We start from the raw sequence: 16360 nt of genomic DNA, 5'->3' as shown, positions 1-16360 counted from the left end.
GCTTGACACCAGCGTGAGTCACCGAAAATTACGAGGGATGGGAAAAGAGTTGTATCAGACTATAGCTGACAAGGAGAAGCCCTTTCGTGGCAAGCGTTAGCTGATTGAAGACGAGCAATAAGATTTGGGTTGAATGGAGACACACAATTAATAAAGGCAGGTCCCAAATAAATGCAGGTCCCTAATAAATGCCTGTTGATTTGAGCTATTTAAGGAAATAAAGGCCCAGGGGCCTCATCTATAAAGCTTGCTTGCGCAGAAAAAGCGCCTGAAAGTTGCGGAAGCCGCCATCTACGCAAAGCCTCGGATCTAAAAAGAAAAAACTAACCGAAAAATCTGCGTATCTCTACGGCAACCAGGACCCTCCCGTAAGAATACTTAAGACACGGGGAACTGGCGACGCAGGGTTTGAGGTGGTGAAATGAAGCCAGATTCATGTCATACTCTTAATAATGTCATCACATATCACAACATATAACAGACTTATAATAAAATAGCACTGATCGTGTTCCCCTGTGTGTGAAGCTCAGTCAGTCAGGACTCTGCTGCTGCTGCTGCTGCAGACTCCTCTTCATCCACCGCTTTAGGAGAGAACAAAGGAGGGGCTTCGTAGAGCGTTTAGGGGGTCCACGGAGCCCCTCATTTCTTCCCTAAAGGGACACAGATTTTTTTATATATATATATATATAATGAGTTTTACGTGCGCGTGAAACCTTTAGGAAACCTTTAGGCTTAGGTGTAAGCTTAAATTAGGGTCCCGCGTTAAAACGACGCAGAGCCTACGGCGTAGGGTACGCAGCGACGCGCATCTACGCCGTAGGCCAGGGTCTGCGTTGGTGACGCGGAGCCATAAACCCACCCTGAGCAGCTCTGAGGGGAGGCGGGAGGGGAGGAGGGGGAGCGGGGGGTGAAGCGGGGCTGCCGGGCCCTTCGCACAGGGTGTGATTTGCAGTTAATGGCTGATCCTACCATTAGTTTTTAAACTATAAAAAGTGGGGGGGACAAAAACATGATTTTGAAAAGACGGGGGGACATGCCCCCCCCTGTTGCGCCGGGGCACTCACGGCGTTCCGCGCAGCAACAGCGTGCTGCCACTCACTCGCTTTATTTTATACTATTTATTTCTCTACTTTTACTGTGACCACAAAATAATGTCGTTTTCCTGTCCTCCACCTCATCCACAACATCTCGATCTCAGATCTCAGTGAAATTCAGTGGCACGGTGGACACGTCTCATTCATTCTGACGCCAAACAGGCTGCAGGAAGCCACTGCGCATGCTCAGCAGGCTCATTCATATGCAAAAACATACCATTTTTGGTATGTAGTGGGCGTGTAGAGGGCGGATATGAGGCGGATTCACCTGCGCAACCTTCCAGCTGGACTGTGATTTATAAAGAGAACCTTACGTGGAAGTCTGCGTGCACGCGGTTTTATAGATCCGGATTTTTTTTTGCGCCCGCCATTTTCGGCTTTTTGGTGTACGTGCACTTTTAGTATGAATTCTACGCGCTCCATTTTAAATGAGGCCCCAGGCCTTTATTTGGTGTTTTACGGTACCCAGACATTTGTCTTCACCCCCAGAAAGGTAGTCCCCATTAAAACCAAAAAAAAATAAACTTTTTTTCTCCCACCTTATTTATTTTTCTTATGAAAATTCGCATTAATCCTCTGTTCCTCAGTGGGCCAAAACCCGAGGTAAAATATATCAGGAAGGCGCAGACTTCATAAACCATGAAATCAGTTACTGCACTTTGGTTTGCGTCAAGCGTAGCGGTGCTGCTACGAAGAGAATCACACGTGCTGAGAAAAATCCACTGTTAAACGCACCATTTGCACCTGATGGAGTACCAACTTCCACAAAAATACAGTGCCCTGCTACAGATTCATAAGCCTTTTTCAAAGTGGGCATGATAAAATTATTGAGTTCTGTCATTGTGAGAATATATTTAGCTGTCTGAAGTAGGAAGCAACTCAAAAAAGTCCAACATAACAACCCTGAGATTGGGTGAAGCCAGGTAGCTGTGATAGATTTATAGGATTCTGTGATATCTTTCTTGAGCTTTGCAACTGAATCATTGCAAGTGAAGAAAATCCTGCCACACACTCTGCGCTCTGCGCCGGCTCCTCTAAACCCTATCTTTTGTAGTGATAGCAAAATGCATGGAGATAAGCTTCTATTGTCATTAATTGGAACATATTAAAAAGAAGAACTTTGAAAGTATGTGCTTGGGGGTTTGAAGCCACAACGGGTTGAAAGGCTTTGAGTCAATCCTGCTGCTTTGGTTGGGAAAGCCTGAACTGGAACATACAGTATGTGGAAATCTGCTGAAAAGGTGATCGGCTGCAATCTGCCGTCACTCCAGGACCTGTACGACTCCAGGACTTTGAGGCGTGCATAAAAGATCCCTGCTGTGTTTGACAGTGGGTGTGCTGGGTTTGTTTTTTTCCTACCATGGTGCAGAGCATGAAGGCCACACAGCCCCAGTTTGGTGCCACCTGTTCAGCGGACGTTGTTCCCAAAGTCTCAAGTTTTATCCAGATGCAGTTTTGCAGCCCTCCCGAAAGGGTCCACGTTCTTTTTAGACAGAGAAGGTTTTCTCCTGGCAAACCTTTAAACAAACCACACTCGTTCAGTCTTTCTCCATTCATACCACCATCATCCGGCATTACAGCCTCTGTCATTGTAAGTGAATCTGAAAACATCCACAAACACATCAGTAAGGTTTCCGCTGAACGCATGTGACTCTTCTAATTACACGAGCCTGCGCCCTCCTCTGCTGCCAGTGCAGCTCATTTGGCCACTCCCATAAACTTGTATGCTTGGAGCAAAGAAGGCTTGGGAGGATGAGTCTTAATGAGGGGAATCAGTGGAATGTGTCTGATGGTGACATTTCTTCATTGAGCTGGAAGGCTTGGTGAAGAGCGGGCCTCCACTCCGGGCCCCGCTCAGACACTCATCCCACTGCTGCTCAGATGAAGCGGATGCGACACAGCACAACAAGCAGCCCTTCACACAGGAGGCAATTAAAACTCTGATCTGCTTACACGTCCGGAAACACTCACTTGGCTGCAGGCGGAGAAGAGGGCTGGGGTGGATGTGGATGTTGGTGTGGGTGGTGGGTCTTACTGGCAGTGGAGTGATGATGTTCATTTGTTAGCAGCCATGGCGAAGCACCACTCCAAAATTAGCAGTCCCCACAGTTTATTGTAAAACACAGAAGGAAATATTGGTTGAGAAAACCGACAAGTCTGCTCTGCTGTTATGCATTAATTCAGTCTTGTAGTGAAGAGAATCCTGGGACCAATCCTGTTTTTTGATTTTTCAAAATCCCAGAGCGTTGTTGCTGGTCAAAGATAATTACTCATTACCTCATTACTACTCACACACTGAACTGCTTTGGCTGGTCAGACACATGTTTTCCACACTATAAATGCTGTTATCAACATTTCTCATAAATGACCTCCAAACTTGGGCAGCACGGTGGCTTGGTGGTTAGCACTGTTGCCTCAGCAAGGTTTCCGGTTCAACTCCCTGGCCCGGCGGGGGTCTTTCTGTGTTTGCATGTTCTCCCCGTGCTTGCGTGGGTTCCCTCCTGGTGCTCCGGCTTCCTCCCACAGTCCAAAAAACATGCTAGTAGGTTAATTGATGATTCTAAATTTCCCGTAGGTGTGAGTGTGAGTATGTCTGGTTGTCTGTATGTATGTGACCCTGTGATGGACTGACAACCTGTCCAGGGTGAACCCCTGCCAAAACATTAGCTGGGATAGGCTCCAGCAGACCCCCGTGACCCTGCAAAGGACATAGCAGGTATAGATAATGGATGGATGGACCTCCAAACTTTCCAAATGAGGGTCAGAAACAGAATCACAGGTATCAGAGTGAACAGAGCAACATACCAGTACTAGGGCTGGTTATCTCCTCTATGTAAAACTTTTGTCCACTACCTGTTGTTGCTTGACATTCAGTGTTGTGCATGAACGCGTTCAAATGAACGCGTTCATTGAACACGTTCATTTCTGTGAGAACGTTGAACTGAACGCAACACATTTACAAATAAAGAACTTTAATGTGAACTTGTTCATTCTGCAGATCATGAACTGGAATTTGAACTGTTCAGATTATGTGAGTTGCAGCTTCACTGTTTAGGTCCAATTATTACGGAATAATCCTTCTTATTTCACCAGCGGGCGGCGCGCACATTTAAAATGCTCGACGAGCCCGGTGCAGTCTTTACGAATGTAGGCTGATTTATGGTTCCGCGTTACACCAACGCGGAGCCTACGCCGTAGGGTACGCGGCGTGCGGACCGTACGGTTCGCGTCGCCGCGTACCTTACGCCGTAGTCTTCGCCGTCGATTTAACGCGGAACCATAATTCAGGCTTGACAGGTGAAGAGAGACGTTGCAGTCGCAGCGTCAGCGAGCCGTCAGATGATGATCCGCTTATCATTATCTGCGGGAATTTTACACATCGTCTCCAAAAGAGTCTGACGGTAGGAAACTAACCTTTCTGTGAAGATTATGTCCACCTGCGCTGAGAAAAAACAAGTCTGAGCGTCTGCCTAGTCAACTTCACATTTGAAACGTTATGTGAAGTTAAAGCATCTGTCCAGTGTGAGAAAATATCTGCGAGTCCTTGACAATCAAAAAAGTTCCCAGAAAGACCAAGAGGTCTGATTTCCCAGTAACAGGTAGACAAATTGATAATGCACTACAATGTTGGAGATTTACAGCCTCTGAATAAAGTTGAAACGCCACTAGGACAAAACATGATTGTATTCAGCAGGGGTCTCCAACCCTGTCCTGCATGTTTTACATGTTTCCTTGCATCATCACACCTGATTCTAATTAATGGCCGTCATCAGCTTGTCATCCAGGTCTGCACAAGTCTGTTAATGACAGTCATTTATATCAGGGTTCTGAGCGGAAATATCTAAAACATGCACAAAACATGGGGGCGCGTTTCATTTGTACTTCTCACCTAAAAATATTGAAATGAACTGAATTTGAACTAGTTCAAAATGAAAATGGTGAACTATGAACGTGAACTGTTCATTTTTAAACTATGTGAACTGAACTTTGAACTAGTTCATGAGAAGTAGGAACTTGCACAACACTGTTGACATTATGGAAGAAGTTGTCCCTTTCAAACGCCCACCTGCAGCGTTAAAGAAGGGAACTAACGACGATGTTCTTAGCTCACATCTCTACAGATGCTTGTTAGCTGCTGCTCACAAAGCTCACTGCCATGCTTGCTTATGAACTGGTCCTGGAATATTCAAACTAATCACTTTCTGATTTTCCTGAAGTGCATCTGACTATTCTGACCAATTAAAGAATAAGTAACTGTTTCTTACCCCTAGTCTGACAGTGTAGATGGGGACTTTAAAAGCCTTGTCTGTGTGTGATAATGGCTGAAACGTAAAACACATGTCAGAGAGGGTGAGGTGGCCTCGTCAGGCTGAGAGCCATGCCGTAGTTGTCCCGCATCGACAGGAGACGCCTCTCTGCTGCTCTGACACTGATGCCCATTATTTCTATCAGGGTGACCTGTGGTTGCTATGTCATTTTCTCACCGCAGGGCTAATTGTGCCGAATGGTGGCTGATTTCCCTTGAATAGATGGGGAAGGCGTTCTGTGTGAGCGCCTGGTGCCAAGTATTAACTGTAATTTACTTTATAGTAGCAAAAATTCAGGCAATTACAGTGAAATGGGGGTGGTGGGTATAACTGAGCCATAATGCTCATATAATAACTTGTTTCTTCACCAAGCCAGTGTGGAGCAAAGATTTTTTTCTACTTACTGACATCTTTTACTTCACTTTTCTCAGCTTCACCCTCCATAATACGCTTTCCTTCCTCTGTGCAGCTGGCTGCACCTTCAATGATGACTCGGACCGTGGCTTGTGTGAGTACCGACAGGGCCAAGAGGACGACTTTGACTGGCAGCTGATGAGAACCTACAGCTGGCCACACCCAACGGCAGACCTTCTGCGAGGTAGGTTTCAACCAACGTCGGAGTTGAGATTTTTTTCACTGTGTTTCTAAGAGTGAACCCTGAAGCAGCTCATGTTGTTCTTGATGGGTGAAGGATCTCCTTGTGTTTGAGATATTACGCCCTATTTCCAAAAAGTTAAAAGTAAAACACTACACAAGCAGTTTTTCCACTAAACTGTTTTTATTTACATGTTAACACAGCGCTCCAATTGTTTAGGAACTAAGGTTGTAAATGACTCAGCTTTTGTCCCCAATCACAATCTTCTTCTTCCTTATCATCCACCCTCCATCACTCAGCATGGAATCACAGTCCCAGACTGAAACACAAAGCAGGACCTTTGTAGGAAAGCATCAACTTTAGCCGATAGTTGTTTAATTTAATTCCAAGAACGGATCTCCCAACTAGGGATGTTAATAATTAATCGATTTTCGATTAATTGCAGTTATGAAATTACCCGATTAAAATTAACGATTACAATTAATCTATTTATTTATTTTTTTTTTCGTTTAATTTCACCAGCTGGTATTACGCCCGGACCACATTTAATGCGACACAACGCACTGCGCCGCGCGAGAAAGAGACGGCGGATATGTTTGGTTTTAGTAACATGCTCAGGCAATGAGTCTGCAATGGCCCAGACGGGAGACACATGTAGCTCAGTGCTTAACTTTTATTTTTAATCCACTCTATATTCTTCTGGTTGTTCTCCGATATGTTCCCCTAAAGCCTGAAGGTTCCGCCTTAAATCGACGCAGAGCCGCCGCCGTAGCCTACGGCGTAGGCTCTGCGTTGTTGTAACGCGGAACCATAAATCAGCCTTCACCCGGTACATACATAGGTTTCTCTAAACATCTGTCCCCGCTACAGTTTTAACTAAAAGAAAATGTGCTCCAATACAGCAGGTCTCATCATTTTATTTTGAACACTGCCAAAACTCTAACTTAAAACGTAACTAGAACTTAAAATTTGCTTGACACAAATGACACTATTATGGCTGCTGCTACTACTAATAGCCTTGAAGTTCACTTTATATTATATTCCTTGTGGTACAAAAATGTCTTTTTGTTAGTTTTGTATCAAATACATATTTGATTAAAGAATACATTAAAATGTCCTTTGTATTTTATATAAGCAAAAAAAATTATGTTTGTATCTCAGATGGGGAAAAAACGCCACTTATCAACTAATCGATGATCGATTGATAAGGTTATCAACTGTCAATTAATGAAATAATCGATAATTTGCATCCCTACTCCCAACCAGTTCCTCTTCTGCTTTAGGCTTTCCCCTCTACGGGTCGCCAAGGAAAATCATTTGCTTCCATCTGACACTGTCCTCCATCTCTTCCACTCTCACACCAAGCCAGTGTGGTGAAACACGACAATAGCTACATGTCTTGTTTCAACACATCCATACACCTCCACATTGGCGGTAGCTCCATCGTCAGCATCCAGCTACCAGTATACCAAGTGTCCCTCCTCGACACATGTCCAAACCATCTCTATCTGACCTCTAACTTTGCTTCCAAAACAACCAGCCCGATCTGTCCCTCTGATGATCTCATTCCTCATCATGTCCATCCTCATATCAAAAAGAAGGGTGGTTAACGCCCAAAGCTGAACGTGAACTGTGACTTGTAATCCAGCCTCGGCCGTGCACTCCAGACCAAAAGTGACCTGCGCTCATCTAGATAGCTCACATATGTCACATGCAACAGGTGGAAATGAAATTCTGCTGGAAACACAATAACTCTGCTCGCAGCATGCTTTTACTTGCTCGGCTTCAGGTTAGTCATGTGAGGAAGAAAAAGGTAAAATGTTTTTGCAAATGAAACTCAAAGAAAGCAACATAAGGAGGTAATCTGTGAGTCAGGTTGGAGGTTGGAGGATCAGTTGTTAGAAGGTTGATTGATTGTCGCTCAGTAACTTTCTGATGTAAAGTACTTTACCCAGGGCAAAAAAGGCATTCAGAAAAGACATTAAAGGAACATCCCATTCCAAACCCTAAAGGAGAAATGGACAAGGATGATGAGTTCAGACAGGCGAAATGGAGTGAGGCAAATGATGAATGAACGGAGGACGGTTTACTCTGGTTTTGAGTCTTTGAGAGGAGACTTGTTTCAGGATCAGCCAGAAGTCTGGACTCCTCCTAATGTAGAAAGAAAATGCTTTTGCTCCCAATGAAATCAACTGTTTTATGGGCCGGTGAAAATTGGTTAAGTAAGGCTCATTATAGCTTCTCCTCTCTTTAATTTTAAAAGCTTGTATCTCTTTCACTGCTCTGCTGGAGTGAAGAAATGATTAATAAGTGAGTGGTGGGGTATTGGGATATATAGATGGGCAATAGGTTTTTAGTTTTTGTATGTAATATAATATACTTGATAGCCGCTAAAATATAACATCTGTTGTAATTTTGACGATGCAATACTGTGACAGCCCCTTTGTGACTGACATACAACTCCACGACTCGTGCAGGAGTGTGTGACACAACCCAGCAGTCAGACATGTTTGTCTGCAGTAACAGAAATGCTTTGGTGCCTACTATTAACACCACTGAGTTTTGGATGGTGAGGAGACAATACCAATCTTTTTTTTTTCTTTTATTTAACCAATATCAAACTTAAAACATTTGTTTCATTGACATCTTGTATGGACTGTTGTGTTGAAAGCTGTCCATCACAGCGCTTGGATTATGGCTACGTTGATTCGCCAAAGTGCCAAATTGATTGGAAGTTTTCAGTTGACCTCACTTGCAGCGTCACGTTTTTAGATTAGATCCCACTATTATTGCTGGATGATGAACATGTGTTTAATGTGCGTTGGGTGATATAAACGCAAGGCGTGTTATTTGCCACCTGAAGGCGAGTCGGGAGGCGTCATCCGTGAAACATAACGTAACCGGTGTGGCCGTGTAGAATGTAGTATTGTCCCTACATCAGCAAGATTTATATGCCACCAGGTAGTTTTCAAAACGAGGATTGATTAACATCAGGATGAAGGTTTTTTGGATGGATTTTGCTTCTTGCAAAGACTCGGTTTGTAATCTTTGTGGCCACTTGTTCCAACGATGGACCATCCTTTGTGGTTCTGGACAAGTAGATTCTTGGGTCTCATTTAGTCTCCTGAGCCAAAAGTCATTTCGCTTCAAAAACAAACAGCCATCCCATAAACTCCAAAAGTCACAGTTAGAGAAAGAGGTTTACTAGAGTTTAATGACCCAGTGCGGTGGTCTAATAGTCCCTAAGCAATGGTTTTAGTTTTGTTGTCAGATATTTAAATATTTGACTAAATATTCTTAAGCCACACCAAAGGTGTGGCGATGTACAACTGTTGCAAACAGTGCTGATTAGTTTTTAGTTGTGGTAGTGGCAGGGCAACCAGACTAGAGGAGACAGTATTGTACAGTGTAGGCATAGTACATTTGTACATTTAGTACATTTATTACATTTTGGGACACAGTCTTCTCTGTAAATACTTCTTTAACTACTTGAATAGTCTTCTCTGTGAGATAAGGGTAAATTCAAATTATAAAACTTTTAAACTTAGACTCAAGAGATGGATCAAAACTAATCAGCTTTGATTCAATCTTGTAGCCATGAATAACCCCTAGGTTACACTCTTAAATGCGTGCACGCTTTCTGATGTATTTGTATTGTATGTTTTTGTTTTATGATGTTGCACTGACCTGCAGATGAAAATTAGCTAGTTTGCTAACTCATATTTACACGCACATTTACACATTTACACCCATACTTAAATGGAAATCTTTATTATTGTGCATTGTCCCTTTTAAATTAACTAAATAAATAACAATAAATAAATTATGTACAAGATAGTGACACAAATAAGGCGTTTTTTTTTGCAGTGGATGATTATGAGAGCCATGTGAATGTTCACAATTATTACGACACATTTAACCAGCGGCCTAATGGAGTTTTCTGTTACAGTCAATCTGCCCGTTTATAGCTGGCACCTGAAAATGTATTCATTTATAAACAATCCAAGCTGGGTAATTGTATTGTTTGGACAGGGATGAACATAATCATTGGCAGTGAAATTAAGATCTTTTAAACCACATCTTTAAAGCTTAAATACACAATTCAACAGTGATTTTGAAGTTAAAAATGAAGAAATGTTAAAGAATTCTTGAATATAACCAACATCAGTTTGTCAGATCAGGGTTTAGTATGAGACATTAGGAGGGTGACAGATATGGTTGAATCTGTAATTTAGGCAATTTCTGGGATCTGAAAAAGCTACGTATCTGGATATGCGTCCACGACTTATGGTAGTCTTTTCCAGTCTCCCAATACCGCAGTACACCTTAAATATGTCTTAAGAGTCACATTTCACAACTCACAATGCATTTACTGTAGAAAACGAGTGACAAATTCTCTGCGGCTAAAAAGAGAAAAAAACGACATGCTTGGTCTTGGTCATTTACCTATGCAAGGGTAGTGGAGGCTGCTGGAAACGTTGCCTCTGGAAGCTTTGAATTTCATCAGCTTGGGCGAGGTGTGGCCCATGTTGGTGTTTGTTTTTTCGTCTCTTTGCTTGGTTTGCATTTGTGTTGTGGACAACACAGTGTAGACCTGCGTATCAGACAGGGATTCATTCATGTACAAGATGATCCTCCAAAGTAGCATAAGGAAATAAGCTCTCAGTAAATTATATATTAGTTACCTTTTTTGTTGTTGTTCATAGAGCTTTTCACTTGTGAAAGAATTATCCAATGATTAATTGGAACAAAGAATAAAGAGGATCAGAGTTATGCTGCAGAAATCAGAATCAGAATCAGAAGTAGTTTAACACACACAAGGAATTTGTTGTGGTGATTGGTGCAATACAAATGAACAAATAATATTAAAAGAACAAATGTACAACATGTTGGTTTTAAAGTGCCAGAGTAATGAGTCTGTACAATGATGACCTAGGATGTGTTAATGTGATGCATAAGGTCAGAAGTGGGGTCTTTGTGTTAATGTGACGTAGAGTGGGGTGGGGGGGGACAGTCTGTGGTAGACGGGGGTCAGGGGGCCTTGTTGACGAGGCCAGCTGCAGTCGGGGAAGAAACTGTTTTCATGGCGTGAGGTTTTGGTCCTGATGGAGCACAGCCTCCTGCCAGAGGGAAGAGACTCCAGTGAGTCTACAGTGGGTACGGAAAGTATTCAGACCCCTTTACATTTTTCCCTCTTTGTTTCATTGCAGCCATTTGCTAAAATCAAAAAAGTTAATTTTATTTCTCAGTAATGTACACTCAGCACCCCATCTTGACAGAAAAAACCCAGACATTTTTGCACATTTTTGCCAGAAACAGACATTTTTGCAAATTTATTAAAAAAGAAAAAATGAAATGTCACTTGTCGGGGGCTTCTTTTCGGGGGGTTCCCGGGCTCCGTGCCCGTCTCGCTGCCCTTGCAACTGGGCGCGCCTTTTGGCTCTGGGGTTCCCGCTTTCATCGGGGCGGGTGCCGGCCCGCCGGTGTCGACGGTCGGGGTGGTCCCGTCTCTCCGGGCAGGCTGGCCTCTCGCCGGGTGGGGGTCGTTGGCCTGGAGGGTGTGGACCTCCTGGCCACATGATCGGCCCATGCCGGTGGTTGGTGCTCGGCTGGGTCCTGGTCCATCACCGGGGGTTTCCTGGCTGCCTCCTCCTGTGATCATGGGGGCCCCGCATTATAAGGCGCACCTTCAATGAATGACATATTTTAAAACATTTTCCATATATAAGGCTTACTGCATTATAAGGCGCTACAGTAGAGGCTGGGATTATGTTATACATCCATTAGACGGTGCTGCGCTAAAGGGAATGTCAACATATTTCAACACAGTCAGATAGGTCAGTCAAACTTTATTAATAGATTACAAATCAGCTTTCTGACAACTCCATTGAATAAACAACTGTTTTATTATTTTCGAGTTGTGAGACTTGTTGCGGCTCAATATTGATCCATATATAAGGCGCACCGGACTATAAGGCGCATGGTCAGCTTTTGAAAAATTTGAAGGCTTTTAGGTGCGGTATATATATATATATATATATATATATATATATATATATATATATATATATATATATATATATATATATATATATATATATATATATATATATATATATATATATAATGCATATATTAAAGCTTCATGACTTTCTGCCAACGTTTCAATATAACTATCTCACCTCATGTGATTGTTGCTTAAAAAGACAAAATGAACCACTCCTTTCGTTTCTTATAACTGCTAAACATTTAGAGGCTGATGTAAGAATAACATATAACCACATCTACCAGGTAAAATATAAAAAAAAAAGCTGCCTTTAATATTTACAAATCTCTTGTCAATTTGGAAATGAGCCTTTAGGCATCTCAGCTCAAAGCTGTGTAAACATGCTACACGTTTTGTCCAGTTAAATCTTAATGGAAAGTAAAAGTTATAGCTGAGGTCTGCATGCTTTCCAAAGTTTCCTCAGAGATTTACACCAAACAGTCTCATTACCTTGGACCCTTTTCCAACTGCCAACCTCCTGGCAGCCTATTTCCTCAGTGTGGTCCCTTGCTGTTTCACTGTTTAAGTTTGCCATGTATCAACACAAGTGGCCTGCATCCAATCTGCGCTGACATTTTACATAGGTGTTTATTTAAGGCGAAGGATTTTACCCAGGCACTGCTGTACAAGCATACATCCGAGAGGAGAACACCCAAGTGTGAAAAGTGATGGTTAGAAGCTGTCGACCGGGGTAACTTATTGGCGATTTCCAAAAAGTACCTGGCAGACGTTCGGGACTTCGTAATTCATTCGCAGTTATCAAGTGCTTGTTCCTCTGTTATGGGCATGTTTCCCTTTATGGGGGCTGGATATATTAACAAACTCCGTGGGATTGGTGGAGGCTAGCATGGGTCATTGCTGATTACACTTTCTGCTGTCCTTCAGGGGATGCTGGCGCAACAGAGGCCGCTTTTCATCTTTCTCCAGCTTTTGAGGGGGACGAGCACCTGCTCTGATGCCTTGGTCGTTTCGCTTAGATGCTGCTGGATGACAGAGGGAAATTTCATATGTATAGCTGTGTGACATCTCATCATCAGAGCTTCCTCTGCAAGGCCACATACGGCATCATGCATTAAGCATGGGCAGAGTCAAGCACCAGTCGTGCCTTCAGAGGACGTAACTACACAACAATGAAGCGAGGAAAAAGATTTAAGTCTAAACTTTAACATAAATCTATTGATTATGGATTCCTTTTTTCATTTTATGACTGTTATATTCAGCTGTGTATAAATGTGTTCTCGTTTTTTCTTTTTTAGTCAACATCAAAGTAAATAACAGGTATAACACGTATTATACGTATACAAAACTGAAGTCGGTAGAGCATGAGACTCTTAATCTCAGGGTCGTGGGTTCGAGCCCCACGTTGGGCGCTGAAGTAACATTTGTGAAGTTTGTTCTGGTCACCAGGATTGATTTTGGGGTGTGGTAGCCTTGTGGCTACAGAGGTGGGCTGGAGTCTAAAAGATCCCAGGTTTGCCAGGCTCCACCTTTGGCCCCCTGAGCAAGGCCCTTAACCCTAATTGCTCCACAAAATGGTGTGTGTGTCTCAGATGTAAGTCGCTTTGGACAAAAGCATCTGCTTTTGTCAGTAGTAAAACACACAAACTGTTAATTTATAGAACTTAATACAAGAGATGAAATCCAAGAGGGGAACAAACAAAAAATTAATGTAAACGTGAGGCAGTTTCCCCATTCACACACGATGAATGCTGCCTGGGCACCTGCAGTAAAATGTAGGAATCACGGAGGAGGTGTGTGATTTGAATCCAGTGTGGATGTGCCACATGATCTGTGATTTGTATTGTAAAAAATCCACCTCAGATTACCCAGCACCTTTCAGAAACACCTATCCTATGAGATTGTTTTAATCCAGACATGGACAAACTACTGCCCCCGGGCCACATCGTTAGGCCTTTTAATCAAATTATAGTAAAAACCTTGTTCACTTTTCCCCTTTCCCTGCAATGCCCACGTTTCCCCAATAGATGGCGCATGCACACTCAAACACATTGACCATTGTTGGAGTGGCTCATATTTCATTTCGTTTCACGTCGCCATTCGAGCCCTTCTGTAAAAATCAGCGGATCAAAGAGAAGGAAAGTGGACAGTGAGTGCCGATTATTTAATCCCTCCAGAAGACAGCACAGAAGGTGCTGCTGTTGTTTGGCTCAACCTTCGTGTGTGAGCAGACTTTCAGCGTCATGACCAACAAACAAACCATCACAGATCCCGGTTACTGATAAACACCTCAGATCTATCCTGAGCTTTGCCATGACAAAACTCCAGACTTTGATGCAAAAAACGGAAAAAAAAAAAAAAAAAAAACGGAGACCAACAACACTGTTCCCACTGAAATTGGTCAGTTTTTCTGCTGTTATGAAAAAATGCATATGGAAAGTTCGGAAGTGCGTCTTTTAATTAAAAGTAATGTGTGCATTTACGCACAGCAGCGGTACAGTGGCTTCATTAACACGCCGCATATCGCTCTTAATTTCAATTTCTAGTTTCTGCTGCAGGTTGGATATTTACTCCTGCCTACAGTATGTCTGTGTGCTTGGCGACGGACACGTGTACAGTTTGTGCGTGAAGGTGAGGGCATCCGTGGCGTGTTTGTAGAGCGCGCAGTCAGGATAATTCATCCATGATTTTGTGAGGTTTAACACAATTACACAATTGAGCTTGAGTAATTCGTTGAGTAATATGGCGCTTTTATACTAGTACCTACTCATCCCACCTCGAGTCACCTCGCCTCCACTCGCCTTGCTGTCGTTTATTTCCGATACCCAGATGAGAAGTAGGCGGGATTGGAGTGAAGCTACTGTGACGTATTTGATTGTGTATCTAAATGAAGAAGACAACAACACTAAAGATGTAGTACCTGGAGGAGATGGTATATGTGCTGCTGGGTCTGTGACTTGTGTTCCATATCAAGTTAAAAAATGAGAGTGAAAGAAGCTTCAAGTGGCAACGCTTTTTTAAAAAATTTGTTTGTCTCGGTGCTGCTGAAAAGTCAGCTGGGAGCCGCAAGCAGCTATGAAGGTACAGAGCTCCTGGTAGATGGTCGTTCCTTATCGCCCGTCTAGATCCCTTTTTAATTCTATCATCAGCCACCAGGTTTATGAACATCTGCACCTCAGAGTTGGATCATGAAACAGACTTTTGCGCTGCCATCGCCTGTTGAATAAAATGAAGAAGTCGCGAGTCGCTCTTTCGCTGATTTCTTTCTCGGCACGTTAGACCCCAAGTGGAGAAGCGCAAAACTGGGGTGTGGCGAGTCGAGTCGCACTGAGTAGGTACTAGTGGAAAAGCGCCAATAGTATGTTTTGAATGTTGGAAGTGATTCTATTCCTTTTTTAATAAATGTTGATTTCTTTAACTTTGTACCTTCGTTTGAAACGTACTAAAAACAGAAGCAATCTCCAGGTTTGATAAATCACAGTGCATATGCTATTTTAATCTATTTACATTTTCTTCCTTCCAGTATTGTGTAAAATAGTGTGTAAACACCATATCTTGCATATTCCTTGAGACAAACGTATTAACTGATAAGGGCTATTTTGCATATTTGAAAGACAGTCCTCAGTGCAAATCTGTTAATAAATCGGGTTGTACATTTGTTTGCATGTCATTACTGTGCTATGAGGTTTGCACACACTACATGCAATGCTTTAGTATATCCAGCCCCAACACTGCATCCAAATGCTCCTGGCCCGGCCCCTCTGTCAAATTTTAGAACCCATCGTTGCCCGTGAGTCAAAAAGTTTGCCCACCCCTGTTTTAATCCCATGCAAATACACATGGCAGTAATTTGGTGATGTGCAGAAATCTTTTTCCAAATGACTTTGGCCCACCACATATATGTAGGGATTGGGTGTTTTTGACTGATGCACATATTTAAATGGATCAAGATCGAGCTTCAGATGGAGCTGTATAACAAAGGGCCCAGATCAGCACGGAAACACAAACCTGGCTTATCCAGCGTGAGTGCGTGGAAGTAAATACAGATGTTGGGGGTGTCATTGTTGAATTACTGCAGCTCCAGAGGTAATTTTAGTGCAGTGTGAATAGTACTTTATAGGTGTATTTTTATCTTAAAATGTCTGTTTTATATTTCATACAAAGATAAAATGGATTATTTTGAAAGCATGGTCTAACCTTTGTGGTTTCATGTCACTGTCAGCTAAAACCACCCAAAGAAACTCACAACTCCGGTAACGTTTGCCTCTCGTGCCAAATGTGTGCCACTTTCTGACACTCCTTCACACTTAAACAGAGGAGGGTGTTGACAATGACGAGACGGATATAACTCACAGAGCTG

At 42.8% G+C, this 16360-nt stretch overlaps 1 protein-coding gene across 6 annotated transcripts in view; it reads left to right on the top strand.

Annotated features, from left to right (window-relative positions):
• Window positions 1–16360, top strand: part of LOC133460559 (receptor-type tyrosine-protein phosphatase U-like) — a 288319-nt gene that overhangs the window by 71960 nt on the left and 199999 nt on the right. For all 6 annotated transcript variants that reach the window (XM_061741193.1, XM_061741192.1, XM_061741191.1 and 3 more), the window contains exon 2: window positions 5871–5999. In XM_061741193.1, coding sequence (XP_061597177.1) covers window positions 5871–5999 — 129 coding nt within the window. The remainder of the gene's footprint in view (window positions 1–5870; window positions 6000–16360) is intronic.

The sequence above is a fragment of the Cololabis saira genome, chromosome 15 (assembly GCF_033807715.1).
Source record: "Cololabis saira isolate AMF1-May2022 chromosome 15, fColSai1.1, whole genome shotgun sequence".
In the NCBI taxonomy this organism is placed as follows: Eukaryota; Metazoa; Chordata; class Actinopteri; order Beloniformes; family Belonidae; genus Cololabis; species Cololabis saira.
The sequence above is the reverse complement of the archived record's forward strand: the minus strand, read 5'-3'. Positions and strand labels throughout refer to the sequence as shown.